The sequence below is a fragment of the Salvia hispanica genome, chromosome 1 (assembly GCF_029641045.1).
Source record: "Salvia hispanica isolate PSC_SH4W2 chromosome 1, Shi_PSC_v1, whole genome shotgun sequence".
NCBI classification, from domain to species: domain Eukaryota; kingdom Viridiplantae; phylum Streptophyta; class Magnoliopsida; order Lamiales; family Lamiaceae; genus Salvia; species Salvia hispanica.
Genome location: NC_142692.1, coordinates 28,598,281 through 28,610,940, shown reverse-complemented (window position 1 = coordinate 28,610,940; position 12,660 = coordinate 28,598,281). Strand labels below are relative to the sequence as shown.

Below are 12,660 nucleotides of genomic sequence, written 5' to 3'. Positions count from 1 at the left end.
TTAGATTAAGTCAAAGCTGGGTAGGTTGTGAGATCAGCCCCTGCGTCACTCTCCCGCTGAATGCGCTCATCTCTCTCCTCTAAATGCGTGCGAAACTGCGAATCGGAGACCATTGATGCGATCACCTACTTCTCTGTATCTCAATTGTTTCCTTGCGCCGCCAAATAAATATACATAAATCACTTTTTAGAGAACCTACAGTCTTCGTCAAACATCATATTTTTAATAACCACATATAGTACTACTATTTCTTATCTTAATGGAGTAGTTTGCTACACTATTTTTACAACTGGCTTATCGAACAAGTTAGACTTTCTCTAGAATAAGTAGACCTCCAAAACTAAGAGCAGTAGTAGTATAACACATCCAATCCACCAATATAAATTTAAAATAGATACACACACAGAAATGTCTGAAGTGAAGTTGTTTGGAGCTGAGTGGAAATGGCCCTCAATTTGAAGGATGTGAAATATGAATATGTTGAAGAAGATCTCAAAAACAAATCACCTCTTTTTCTACAATACAATCCAATTACCAAGCTAGTACCTGTTTTGGTTCACAATGGCAAACCCATTTTTGAGTCCACTGTTATTCTCGAATACACCGATGAGACGTGGGAAGGTCCTTCAATTCTGCCCAAGCATCCCTATGAACGTGCCATGTTGCGTTTCTGGGCCAAGTTCGTCGAGGATAAGGTACAACAATTAAACCTTTGTTCTTTTTTATTATGTTTCATAGTTTAAGTTAAGAAAGTGAACTATAAGTTGATGATTTCAGTGCTCGGATCCGTTGTGGAAAGCGTGTTGGGCCACAGGAGAGGAGAGGAAGAAGGAAGCAGAAGAAGCACTGAAGATTCTAGAGAATGAAATCAAGGGCAAGAAATTCTTCGGAGGTGACAACATTGGATTGGTAGATTATGTTGCCAACTTTATTGCATTTTGGATTCCAATTCTTCAAGATGTGGTTGGATTCCACATTTTGACACAAGATAAATATCGACAGCTTTGTTAAGAAAAATCTGCCTGAGAAGGAGAGAGTGAGTTCTGCGTTGAAGTTGGCTTTTGAGACAGGGAATCTCTACTAGCACAACAGCTTCAATGTGTAATTGTTTGGTTTGCGTTACTATGGATCATGGATGGGTAGTGGTTGTCTGTTTGACTAAGAAATTGTGTGGAGTTAAGAGTTTGTTATTTCAAATTACGTATGTTTCCAAGATGTTTCTTGTTATTACTTCTGATAAACTTATTGCCCTTAATTTTGTTTTCAAGCATTTTGGGCTTCTCTATTTGGTGACAAATATCTTATTATCCTAGGTTTAAGTGTACCACTCTAATTTTGACTCTCAAACAAATACATTCTCATAATGTGTCACTGTAGACTATTGAGTAATATTATTTTTTGGATTGACTTGGACTTTTATCACTTAAAATTTACTCTTCAACTTACATTCTTCACTAATTCATCTCTATAGAGTTTATTCAATGATATATATACACAACAAAAGGTAAATCATTTATACACTGAGCACTTATTTTCATTGATTAGATTTGAATAGATTTTTGGAATGATTAAGCTCAAATTTCGCCTCAACATACTACTGAAAATATATATATTTGGTTGAATTGTGTTAAATCGATCAGTATGTTGATTGGTTTGCAAATAAATAAACAAACAAACAAATATCGAATATAATTTTCAGCGTTATAGGAATTTTCAACATAATTTTGAATACAATTTATGACCAACTTGGATAAGGCCAAATTTCATTGCCTATTGGATCCTTAATGGCAGTCGAACAATGATCCAATTACTGTTGTTGAATGTTAGTATTCCGTTACGTATACACGAAAGAAGAAGAACTGTAACATCCCGAATTTCCGAACCCTAATTTTAGAGCCCTAAAATTTATTATTGATGACGTAGAAGATGTGAATTATTTGATAAGTGGATTTATTGCATGAGCTTCTTTGACCGAGAAGTTTGAAAAGTCAAATTTGTTGACTATGTGATGTGGCACGTGATTTATTAAATTATGAGGTGAATTAATTGTTTGAGGGTGGGTGAGAATATTAGAGAAAATTTCCATAAATACTAGCCATTTTCGACCCCCTTGATTTTTGAAGAAGAAATTCTATTTTTCTGGATTTAATTTAATTCTTGGGATATTTATCCAAATTAAATCCAAGACCCAATTATTCCTTATTCTAAAGAGGGAAAAATCGAAACCCCCTTGTTATTTGGTGATTTTCGAAAATCACTATGTTGGGAAGGAAGAAATTATTTTATTGTTTAATTGATCCCTTATTTGATCTCCTTCCATACCTAGAATTAAAATATTCTACCAAATCTTTCCATACCTCAAGAGACCTTGCCATATCTATTTTAGTTGATATTTAAAAATCCCTTCCTTATATTTACAAGACTAAATACACGCCTAATTCATTCTTCCAAGGGGAGATTTTTAATATTTTATTTTTCTCCGTGATATTTTATTCTACTCCGTAAAATATACCAAAAACAAAATGTTGGCTAATTGGGAGCCATATATTTCGAAAATTACATGCCTTGATACCCTAGTCTATTTTTGTTAATTCTTCTTTCCTACTTCACAATATTTATTTATTTAATTGTGGAGAATGAAATCTTACCAAATATTCTATTTTAGTTACCTAAAGATAAGATCTTGTTGAGCACTATAAATAAGAGAATCCCTAACCCTAGCCCCCATAAATTTCGCCCCTCTCCTCTCTCCCACTCTCTCCAATTTTTTCTTCCATTCTCCAATATTTTTGTCATCTTTTGAAGAAGAATTGAAGTTTGATCCAAGAATCTTGAAGAACCGAGTCTAATACTTTGTTTCTACCGTTCGTTTTTCTCAAAAAGGTATTCTTATATTAATCTTCTTCTTGCTACTCGAAACCTCTTCTTTCTAACCGATTAATCGGTCTTCTTGAGCCCTCATGCATCTTGGTTGAGTGAAAGTGGGATAAAGGGGATATGGGAATATGTTACATGTGTGTGGCGTGTGTGTGTGTGTGTGTGTGCGTGTCGTGTGTGTGTGTTGTGTTGGTGTAGTGTGTGTTTGATGGCTAAATATTCTTGTGTGACATATGTCGATGTTAGATCTAGATTGGAGATGCGAATAGAACTTGTGTGATAAACATGATCTTGATTGATTAGTAATGATAAGATAAATCGATGGGAAAAAGGGAAAAGTATTGAGACATGCATGAGTAAGAGTAGTGTTGAACCTAATTTGTGATATGTGCCTATGTGATTAAAAGGTGAAACTTTGGTTGCGAAGCCGGATAACGGAATAGCGAAACTACTTGAAATCTAAGCAGTCGAGGTGGGCTTTACTCTTAAAACTCTCTTTTATTTTGTCAAAAGTATTGATTGGTGTTATAAGGGTGGTTTAACTGTTATGCCATGCCCATGTTTGCTTTATTGTGATATTGTGTGCCTGATGCCTAGTTTGTGAGTTCGCGCCATTGGGCTATAGGGCTATGAATGTGATTATACGAATTCGGGTCTGAGTATGGGCCGCAAACCCTACCAGGCTGTGTACACGAGGGGATCGGGAGCCGTCCTTGCTAGTCGGCCGGTCTCGTGGGCGAAAAGTGTGGCCACACTTTCGTCGCACCATGGAAAGATTGTGATTGTGAAAATTGATGAGAAAATGGGGAGTTATTTTGACTGGCCAGTCTATGAAAATATATTTTGTGATACTCGTGATATTCTCTTATAACTGCTTAAAACTCGAGTTCACTTGGTAAGGGTGGCATAACTTATAAAATGTTTTGGCAATGAGCTCACTGTGTATTTCAAAATACTCAGCCCTGCATGTGTTTTCCTTATGTGCAGGTTGAACGATGACGAGCGGTGGCGGGTGTTGAGCATGATAACTAATTAAGATGGATATTTTGAACTTCAAGCGTAGTTGTGTCCTCATACATAGCTACTCTTTCTCTTGGTCGTCTTCCGCTGAATTTTGATACACTTTAGGATTTGTTTTTGGGATATTTGCATCTTGCCTCCGATTTGAGGCCTTAGCCCTTTTCTTGTGATTTTTATCTTGGATATTATGTCGTACTCTTGAGATTTTGATCGTTATTTAAGATACCCCTTTCTCTTTCTTATTCAAGCTTCTAGGTTAAGTTGTTGCTTTACTGCTCTGATGTTTCCTCTAAATGCTATGGTCAACACTCTTTAAATAAAACCCTAGCCTATGTTTACTTCTTTAGAGTCCATTTGGTAGCAGCCGCCGCATTTATTGTACCCTAGGAGGGCGGGCTGTTACAAGAACATTAAGTCGTTGTAGTATACTGGTAAGTATTCCCACTTGTCACCAGGGTGACCCGGGTCGATCCCCGGCAACGGCGATTTTCATTTTAAAATAAAGGCTGTTGCACCATATTCATCTTTTTGTAACTTATTCATTCTATGAACAATGAACAAGTGTGCCTTCCATATAAAAAGAAGACCTTAACCTAAACCAACATCACATGCACGCAAAAGAACAAAAGGGCAATGAACAACAAATAGACACGCTCTTGCAAACACGAACTGAAGCTGTTTATAACTCAAAACTTAATACTATCACTTGTATATTAATAAAGGTATTCAATTCAATGGAGAAAATTAACTAAAATTGGGCAAAGCCTCAAGAGCCAAGTGATTAAAATTTTAAATAAACGCTGGGGATCTTGATGAGACCATAACTTGCGTAATGCATTTTAGTTTGGGGGCATCTCTCTCCCTAAAAAAACATTATATATCCACATTGAAATTCGAGAGCATTTGATGCAACCATCACCTACTCCAAGCTATCCTTTCTCTACTTCTGACGTAGGTGCATACGTATATAAATCAATTATAGATGAAATTTTTAGATATTTTTTTCGAAATGAAGAACAAATACAACTCACAAATAAATCAAAACAGAAAAACCATGTAGTACTATAATATATGCACCTCTATTTTAAAATTAATTAATATTGAGAATGATAAATAAAAAGAATTAATGACATAAATGTGTACTATATTCTCCCTCCGTTCCAAAGTAATGGAGACTTTTTTTTTCGGCACGGAGATTAAGAAAAATTATGTTAAGTGAATTAAGTAAAGGGATAATAAAGTGGAAAATGAAAATGGTAGAGAGATGAAGAGAGAAAAATAGTAAGAGAGAGTAAAGTAGGTGTGGGAAAATTTGTTAACTTTTACTAAAAATGAAAATGACACTATTACTATGAAACGTACCAAAATGGCAAAATGACTATGTTACTATGGAACGGAGGGAGTACTAATTTATAAAAAAATATAAAATATTTACGATAATAGTTAAATAAAATAATTTTAATTGATTGTCATCCGATTAGCCCACTGAGCTAACTAGAAATCTGAACGTTTAGGGCTGTGATCGTAAATTTAATCTGATTAGCCCACACCCAACTATTCCAATAAATTGACCTGGAAGATGGGCTGGGAGGAATGAAATCCCTATCCACATTGTACCCCACGTTCCCACCGCTAAAATAAATACTCCTACATGCATATATCCTTTCTCTATTTCTGACGTACTTGCATGCGTAAATCACTTATTAGTTCAATTTTTTTAGGTATTTTTTCTAATTGAAGAACAAATACAACTCAGAAATAAATAAATAAAAGCTATGAATAATATAAATTTTCTTATAATGTATACTACTCCAATTGGTAAGAATTTTGTATTCATTCAAAAGGAGGAATTATCAAGCTAATTTACGTAAAACGTATACGGACATAGAATAATATACTACTCCTCCTTAAGAAATTGACGATTTCCAATTGTTCGGTCAAACTGGTTGTTAGCAAAACTATTTTTAACATCTTAGGTGCAAGTTTTTAATTCACTCTGTCTTAGTGAACAAGTTTTCCTTCTCTATAAGTAGACCTCCAAAACTAGGATTAGTAGTATAACACATCCACCAAAATAAAGTTAAATACATAGACATAGATACAGATACAAAATGTCTGAAGTGAAGTTGTTTGGAGCTTGGTTTAGCCCTTTTGTGAAGAGAGTGGAAATGTCCCTTAATTTGAAGGGTGTGGAATATGAATATATTGAAGTAGATCTCAAAAACAAATCACCTCTTTTTCTTGAATATAATCCAATTACCAAGCTAGTGCCTGTTTTAGTTCACAATGGCAAACCCATTTTTGAGTCCAGTGTGATTCTTGAATACATCGATGAGACGTGGGAAGGTCCTTCTATCTTTCCCAAAGATCCCTACGACCGTGCCATGTCGCGTTTCTGGGCCAAGTTCATCGAGGATAAGGTACCAAAATTGAACCCTTGCCTTTTTTTATCATGTTTCATAATTGAAGTTAAGAAAGTGAAGTAATTAAGTTGATGATTTCAGTGCTCGGGTCCGTTGTGGAAAGCATGTTGGAGTGCGGGAGAGGAGAGGGAGAAGGCATCCAAGGAAGCGGAAGAAGGGCTCAAGATTCTAGAGAATGAAATCAAGGACAAGAAATTCTTCGGAGGCAACAACATTGGACTGGTAGATTTGGTTGCCAATTTTATTGCATTTGGGATTCCAATTCTTCAAGATGTGGTTGGATTCCACATTTTGACGCAAGATAAATTTCCTAATATATGCAAATGGGCTGATGAGTTTTGCAATGATAGCTTTGTGAAGAAAAATATGCCTGAGAAGGAGAGAGTGAGATTGTGGTTGAAGAGGGCTTTTGAGACTGGCAGTCTCTACTAATTAAGAGCGACTTCAATATTCCAGCATGTGTATCGTTTATTTATAGTGTCGTGTTTTAATTATGGGTACGATAAATAGTTTCTTATCTATGTATGCTTGTGTTCGAATAAGACATTGTGTGATATATATGTCAAAGATTGGTGTATTTGTTAGAGAGCATATGTTTTCGTCATTATTTGTGTTTGCTTTCGTGTGCATGCTATTAATATCTGTCTTAGAGGAAATGAATTGGTATCTAAAAAAAGGTATTGGTAAAGTAGTAACTGGGAGGTTGAGAAAAATAGATAAAGTAAGAGAAAAGAAGATAGTAAAATAATAGAGGAAATAAGGTTGATAGATTGTGGGATCTATTTATTAAAATAAAAGGTTTACAGAGTTTTTATTTTTATAAAATGGACAAAAAAAAAATAGTTTATAATTTTACGAGATGGAGATACTAAAATTATTTTTAAAATATTTTTCTTGTAAACTTTATACTTAACTCTAAAAGTCCCACATTATATTCTTTACTTAGACTCAAAAAAGAGTTTAAAAAATTAATTAAATATTAGTGGAAAAAGATAGCAAACGTATACTAAAATATAGAGGGAATATAATTTTTAGTCCACGAACTTTGTCAAACTATCATTTTTGGTCCGTAAATTTTGAAAATATCTTTTGAGGTCCGTCAACTTCAACTTAATATCATTTAAACTACTTTTTTATATATTTTTCGGTAAGAAATATATTTAAGACCATAAAGGGCAATTTGATCGATTTATTCTCTCTTCTTCATTAAAATATTTAATTTCCTCCTCTTTCTTTTTTTCCTTCCCCTTCTTCCTTCCTCATATTAATTGTCCATGTCAAAGTCGATTCTCACCCCAATTTGAAGAATTCAAAGCATCAAACACAAGAATTCAGAATCGGTGTGCGTAGTTTGAGTCCAGAACACCCGAGATGTTCAAGAATCTTAGACTAACTAACAACAGAATATCAACTGGGAAATAACCAGTGTAGGATTGATCGAAATATCCAAGTAGTTCAACGATTTAAGACCAGAGATATCTAGAGACTAGAGAGTTTTGAGATTAGTTAGGTTAGTGAAGAGATAAGAAGAAAGAAAGAGATATTAACTATTTAAGTGAAGAAGAGAGAGTAAATAAACTAAATTGTCTCTCTTGTCCCTGAGGGTATTTTTGTCCTAAGAAAAATTCGAAATAGTGAAAAAGTAGCTTAAATGATAGTATTAAGTCGAAGTTGACGTAACTCAAAAGATATTTTCAAAGTTTACGGACCAAAAAAGAATAGTTTGGCAAAGTTCATGGACTAAAAAAATGTTCCACCTAAAATATAATCTCTCCGTCCAATAAAAATATGGGCATATGATATGGCACGAGAATTAAAATAAAATTGGTAAATTAAGAGATATGAAAGGAAAGATAGTTAGGCCATGTTTGGTTGACGGGAAAGTAAAGATGGCAAGGAAAATGATTCCTGGGAAAAATTAATCCCGGGAATTTGATTCCTAGAAACTTTACTTTCATGTTCTTGGAAAATATCAAGATTTTTAATTTCTATTTAATTTAAATACCAAAACTAAAAGTATACTTATTATTATCTTAATTATAAAAAAAGAATAATAATGAAATTTTTTTAATAAATTATTAATTACAAATAATAACTATTATTTATTACTATTTATTAATACATTAGATAGTTTAAATAATAATAATAATTATTATTATTATTATTATAATTATAATTATTATTATAATAATTATTATAATTATTATATTTACTGATATTATAATTGAATAAATTTTATAATATAAAATTTCACGACTTTATTGATTAATTGTTAATTTATAAAATATAATAATTATGTATTATACTATTTATATTATTTAATTATATTTTAATAATTTAATAAATTATTGATATTATAAAATTTTATAAAATATAGTTATAATTATGATAATTTTAAATATAGTTATTTATTATAATGAAATTAATTAGGATTTATAATTTTAAATTATTTTTAAACGTTGTAATCAATAATAATAATAATAATAATAACACTAATAATAATAATAATAATAATAATAATAAACTATACGATAGTGCATTAAATATGTAAGAATCTTAAAACTGAGAAAAAGAATACCAAAGAAAAGTTATGATTCAGAACCCTGGAAAGTTGTACTACTAATTTTCCTCGTTCTCGGGATTCTGAATACTTTCTCAATTTGATTAAAAACTGAAACAACTACAAGAATTTAAAATTTAAGAAATCAGATTACTTTCTCTGTAACACCCCGAGTTTTCGTGTAAAGTTTTTGGAGAAAAAAAAAAATTGGACTAAGAGACGATTGGAAATAAAGTGCAAGGAATTTTATATTTCAAGAATAAAAGTAAAGGGTATACTTCTATTGGATAAATGTGGATACAGCGTGAAGAAATGGAAATACATGGACGATGGAAATAATACATGCCCACAAGTGTGATAAAATCAACAAGCACCTATTCTACGCTATCTATCCTACTTCTTTAATTCTCAAGTTGGAAGCAAACTAAATTGGGAATAGAACCAAATGAGCTCAAGAGGAGCATCTTCTTTCTTTTCCTCTCCTTCTTAATCTCGATTTTGCTTCCCTCCACAAGCTCCAAGAATGCCTCCATGTACCTACAAAGTTTACACCAAATTGGGGTTAGAAACTTACACACAAGTAAAGAGAGAGGGAAGCACAAGCTAAATAAAGAAATGAAGCATTTAGTGGGTAATATAGCTAAGTAAGCTACAAAGTAGAGCATGAGGTAAGAAAATCTTGGTCACCATCTCCTCTAACATCAAAAGGGAGTCGAGACAAAGGGGCATTGGAGAACGAGCTCCTACACAAGCCCAAAAGTAGAAGATGAGACAAACTCTCATCTCCCCGTCGATCAAGGCCGAGAAATCAGCCAAGAAGATCAGCCACAATCACCAAAACGGCAAGAATCTCACAATCATCAAGCTCGAAAGTGGGAGAGCTAGCAAGCCCAAAATAGGAGCCTTTGGCTCCAAGTCTCAAACCTAGCTTTCAATAGATTAGCACCATATAAACAGCCTCTCCTCACCTCCTCCACCACCACATTTCATCACCACAAATTCCACACAACACCATAAGAAGAGCAGCGAGGGAGGAGGGAGAGGGCAGCGAGTGGTGACGGCAAGGACAGCCACCACCGAGGAGGATTCGACTACGTTAAGGTAATCGCAACAACCTCAACACCCATCTCCATCGCATCATGTAGATCAACCAATAGATAGCCAATAACTTAGAATCATAGAAACAAGAACTTAGAATTTTCATAGGACCCTCACAGCAAGGATGAAAACAATAACAATCATGTAACACTAAGTTGAAGCTCAAGAGCTTAGAGCTATACAAATTAGAGATAGCCGCAAGATACCCCCCCCCCCCCCATATGAATTCAGTGGCATAGTATCATAAGCAAGAACTTAGCAAGTTTTCAATTTGAGCAATATATCACCATAAGCCACACAAGACTCCAATGGAGAATTTCTTTTCCAAAAATAAGCTACTGCCATAACTCGAAAAAGGAGTAAGGGGTGGGGGGAGAGGACTTAGCTTTAGTTGGGCGGAGCTGCCCGGCGACGGACGGGCAGCGACGAGCTCTGAGAGGCCCGGCTGAGCGGAGATGCTGCCGGGGCAGCAGAGTAAGGCGGCGGCTGGTGTCGGCGCCGCCAAGTGAAGATGGAGAGAGGGGCGATGGCGTCGCTGCCTTCCGGAGAGAACTCGGCGGAGAGAGAGAGCCCGACGGAGGGAGTGAGCTTGGAGCCGACGGGCTGCCATCGGCGAATTCAGCCGAGAGAGGAATAGAGAGCTAGACGGAGCCAGAGGGAGCCGCCGGCGCTGGCCGAAGAACGCTCGGCCGAGGGGGGCCGAGGCGAGTTTGCCGGCGACGCAGGTGAGGCGCGATCCCGCCGAGAGGAAAGGAGACGAGGTGCGAATTCGAGAGAGGAGGCGGAGCCGGTGTAGTTCCGGCAACGCAGAGAGGCGATGATTCGCCGGAGAGACGACGATTCCGCCGGAGAGGTCGCGAGGGAGGAGGGAGAACCGCCGCTGTTCTCGTCTCGTTCGAGAATCCCTAGTCTGGAAATTTGGGAGATAGGAATTTGAGAAGGGAGAAGTCACGATGGAGGAGATGAGTAAATGGGTCCCTGCTTTGGGCCTAAGGCAAATTAAGTGGCTGGGTGAAATTTAAATCATTTGGGGTAGGCCCCATAGGAATTTATTTGAGTGTATATTTTGTGATGGACTATTGGGCCAAGTGCCATTCTTTATCTAGGAGATAGAACAAAGAATAATTGGAGAAATAAGGAAGTTTAATTTTTAGGAAGTGGGCCGAGAATTCCTATTTATTGGACTTGAGAAGCTATTTGTTGGATGGGATTAATTTAAGGATTGAGTTGGAGCTCAATTAATTAATTCCCGAATAATTTATTTAGATTTCCAAAGAAGAAAAGTAGTAAAGTGTGAGACGCGAAAGCCGACCGGCGTCGCCCCGCGACGCCTTGGGCGGCCACTAAGGAAATAGGAGGAAAGAGAGATGACGTTCTCGAGCCACGGAAATAATTAAGTTTAATAAAGAAGTGCTATTAATTAAATTTCCCGATTTAATTAATATGCGAGTTTCTAAAAATTTCCTAGAAGTGAACGAAGGATAAGAGAATTAATTAGGGGCATGCATTCCTATAAGTATGAGAACTTCTTGAGTCTTATTAGTACGTTGTTTGCTTTCAAAAGGCTATCTCTGCGAGTAAAGGCGGAGTGAGGAAAAACCAATTTAAGGAGTTTTAAGCGAATGAGGTGGGCTTTCTGTTAAAGTTACAGTTTTTACGAGAAGTATTTTTACGTGGGCTTTCGAACTAAAGTATTTTTACGTAGGCTTTCGAACTAAAGTATTTTTACGTGGGCTTTCGAACTAAAGTATTTTTACGTAGGCTTTCGAACTAAAGTGTTTTAGTGAGCTTTTTATTTATGATATGATGTTACGTGGGCTTTCGAACTAAAGTATTTTTACGTGGGCTTTCGAACTAAAGTGTTTAGTGAGCTTTCAGTTTAATGTATGATTGCAGTATTTATGAAAAGTATTTGGTGCGCTTTCTATTTAAGATATGATGTTAAGTGCGAGCTTGCTATTTAATGTGCAGTTTTATGAAAAGTGCTATTTGCATAAAGTGAAAGTGATGTGATTTATAGTATGATGTTATGTGTTGCCTTACGAGTACTCGTGAACTGTTTAGCCTTTGTCGAAGTTATGAGTTCGGCTTTGACCGATAGAAATGAGTTTTGTTCCAAATATATTTACGAGGAAAAAGAAGTTTTGAAAGTTATGAGTTCGGCTTTGACCGATAGAAAAATGAGTTTTAGTCGAAAATGTTTATGAGGAAAGGAAGTCTTGAAAGTATGTGCTCGGCATTTGATAAAAGAAAAATGAGTTTATGTTCCAAAAAGGTTTTATGAGAAAATTAAAGTTGCAAAGGTTATGCCAAGCCATGTTTTGTTTTGAACTTTGCCTATCTAATTGACTAGCAAGGACAATGTCGCTACTAGACCAGGAGTTTCAGTTTTGTGAATTCGGGTTTGTAAGTGGGATGAGCCCATACATTCCAGTTCACCAGGAGTTTCGTGAATTCTGTTCACTAGGAGTTTTAGTGGGCTTATGTTCCCCAGGAGTTAGTCAGATATGGCATAAGTTCCAGGAAAATAGATCGACAGATCACTTTTGAAAAATGAGAAGGAAAATGTTTTAGTGTTCTCGGAACTTTTCCTAGAACCCCGAGTTCACTTAAGTGTGGCTTGACAGAACTAGTTTTCAGTAAAATATATTTCGGCACGTGTCCACTGAGTACACCAAGTAC

The 12,660-nt window shown here is 35.6% G+C and overlaps 1 protein-coding gene and 1 pseudogene across 2 annotated transcripts; both read left to right on the top strand.

The window, feature by feature from the left end:
- The first annotated feature begins 296 nt into the window (after positions 1–296).
- Positions 297–1,227, top strand: LOC125185179 (putative glutathione S-transferase; annotated as a pseudogene). The gene is made up of 2 exons (XR_016134691.1): positions 297–695; positions 778–1,227. The product of XR_016134691.1 is annotated as a putative glutathione S-transferase (transcript).
- Positions 1,228–5,941: 4,714 nt separating this feature from the next.
- On the top strand, positions 5,942–6,924 carry LOC125221641 (putative glutathione S-transferase). Its single transcript, XM_048123821.2, has 2 exons — positions 5,942–6,317; positions 6,402–6,924. The coding sequence occupies exons 1-2, from the start codon at positions 6,009–6,011 to the stop codon at positions 6,750–6,752; spliced, it is 660 nt and encodes a 219-aa protein (XP_047979778.1). The 5' UTR covers positions 5,942–6,008; the 3' UTR covers positions 6,753–6,924.
- Positions 6,925–12,660: the final 5,736 nt, after the last annotated feature.

Excerpts from the sequence above, each read along its gene's own strand:
- LOC125221641 (XM_048123821.2), top strand. The coding sequence starts at position 6,009 with ATGTCTGAAGTGAAGTTGTTTGGAGCTTGGTTTAGCCCTTTTGTGAAG. Across the intron at positions 6,318-6,401 it reads CCAAGTTCATCGAGGATAAG|TGCTCGGGTCCGTTGTGGAA; the intron begins GTACCAAAATTG and ends TGATGATTTCAG.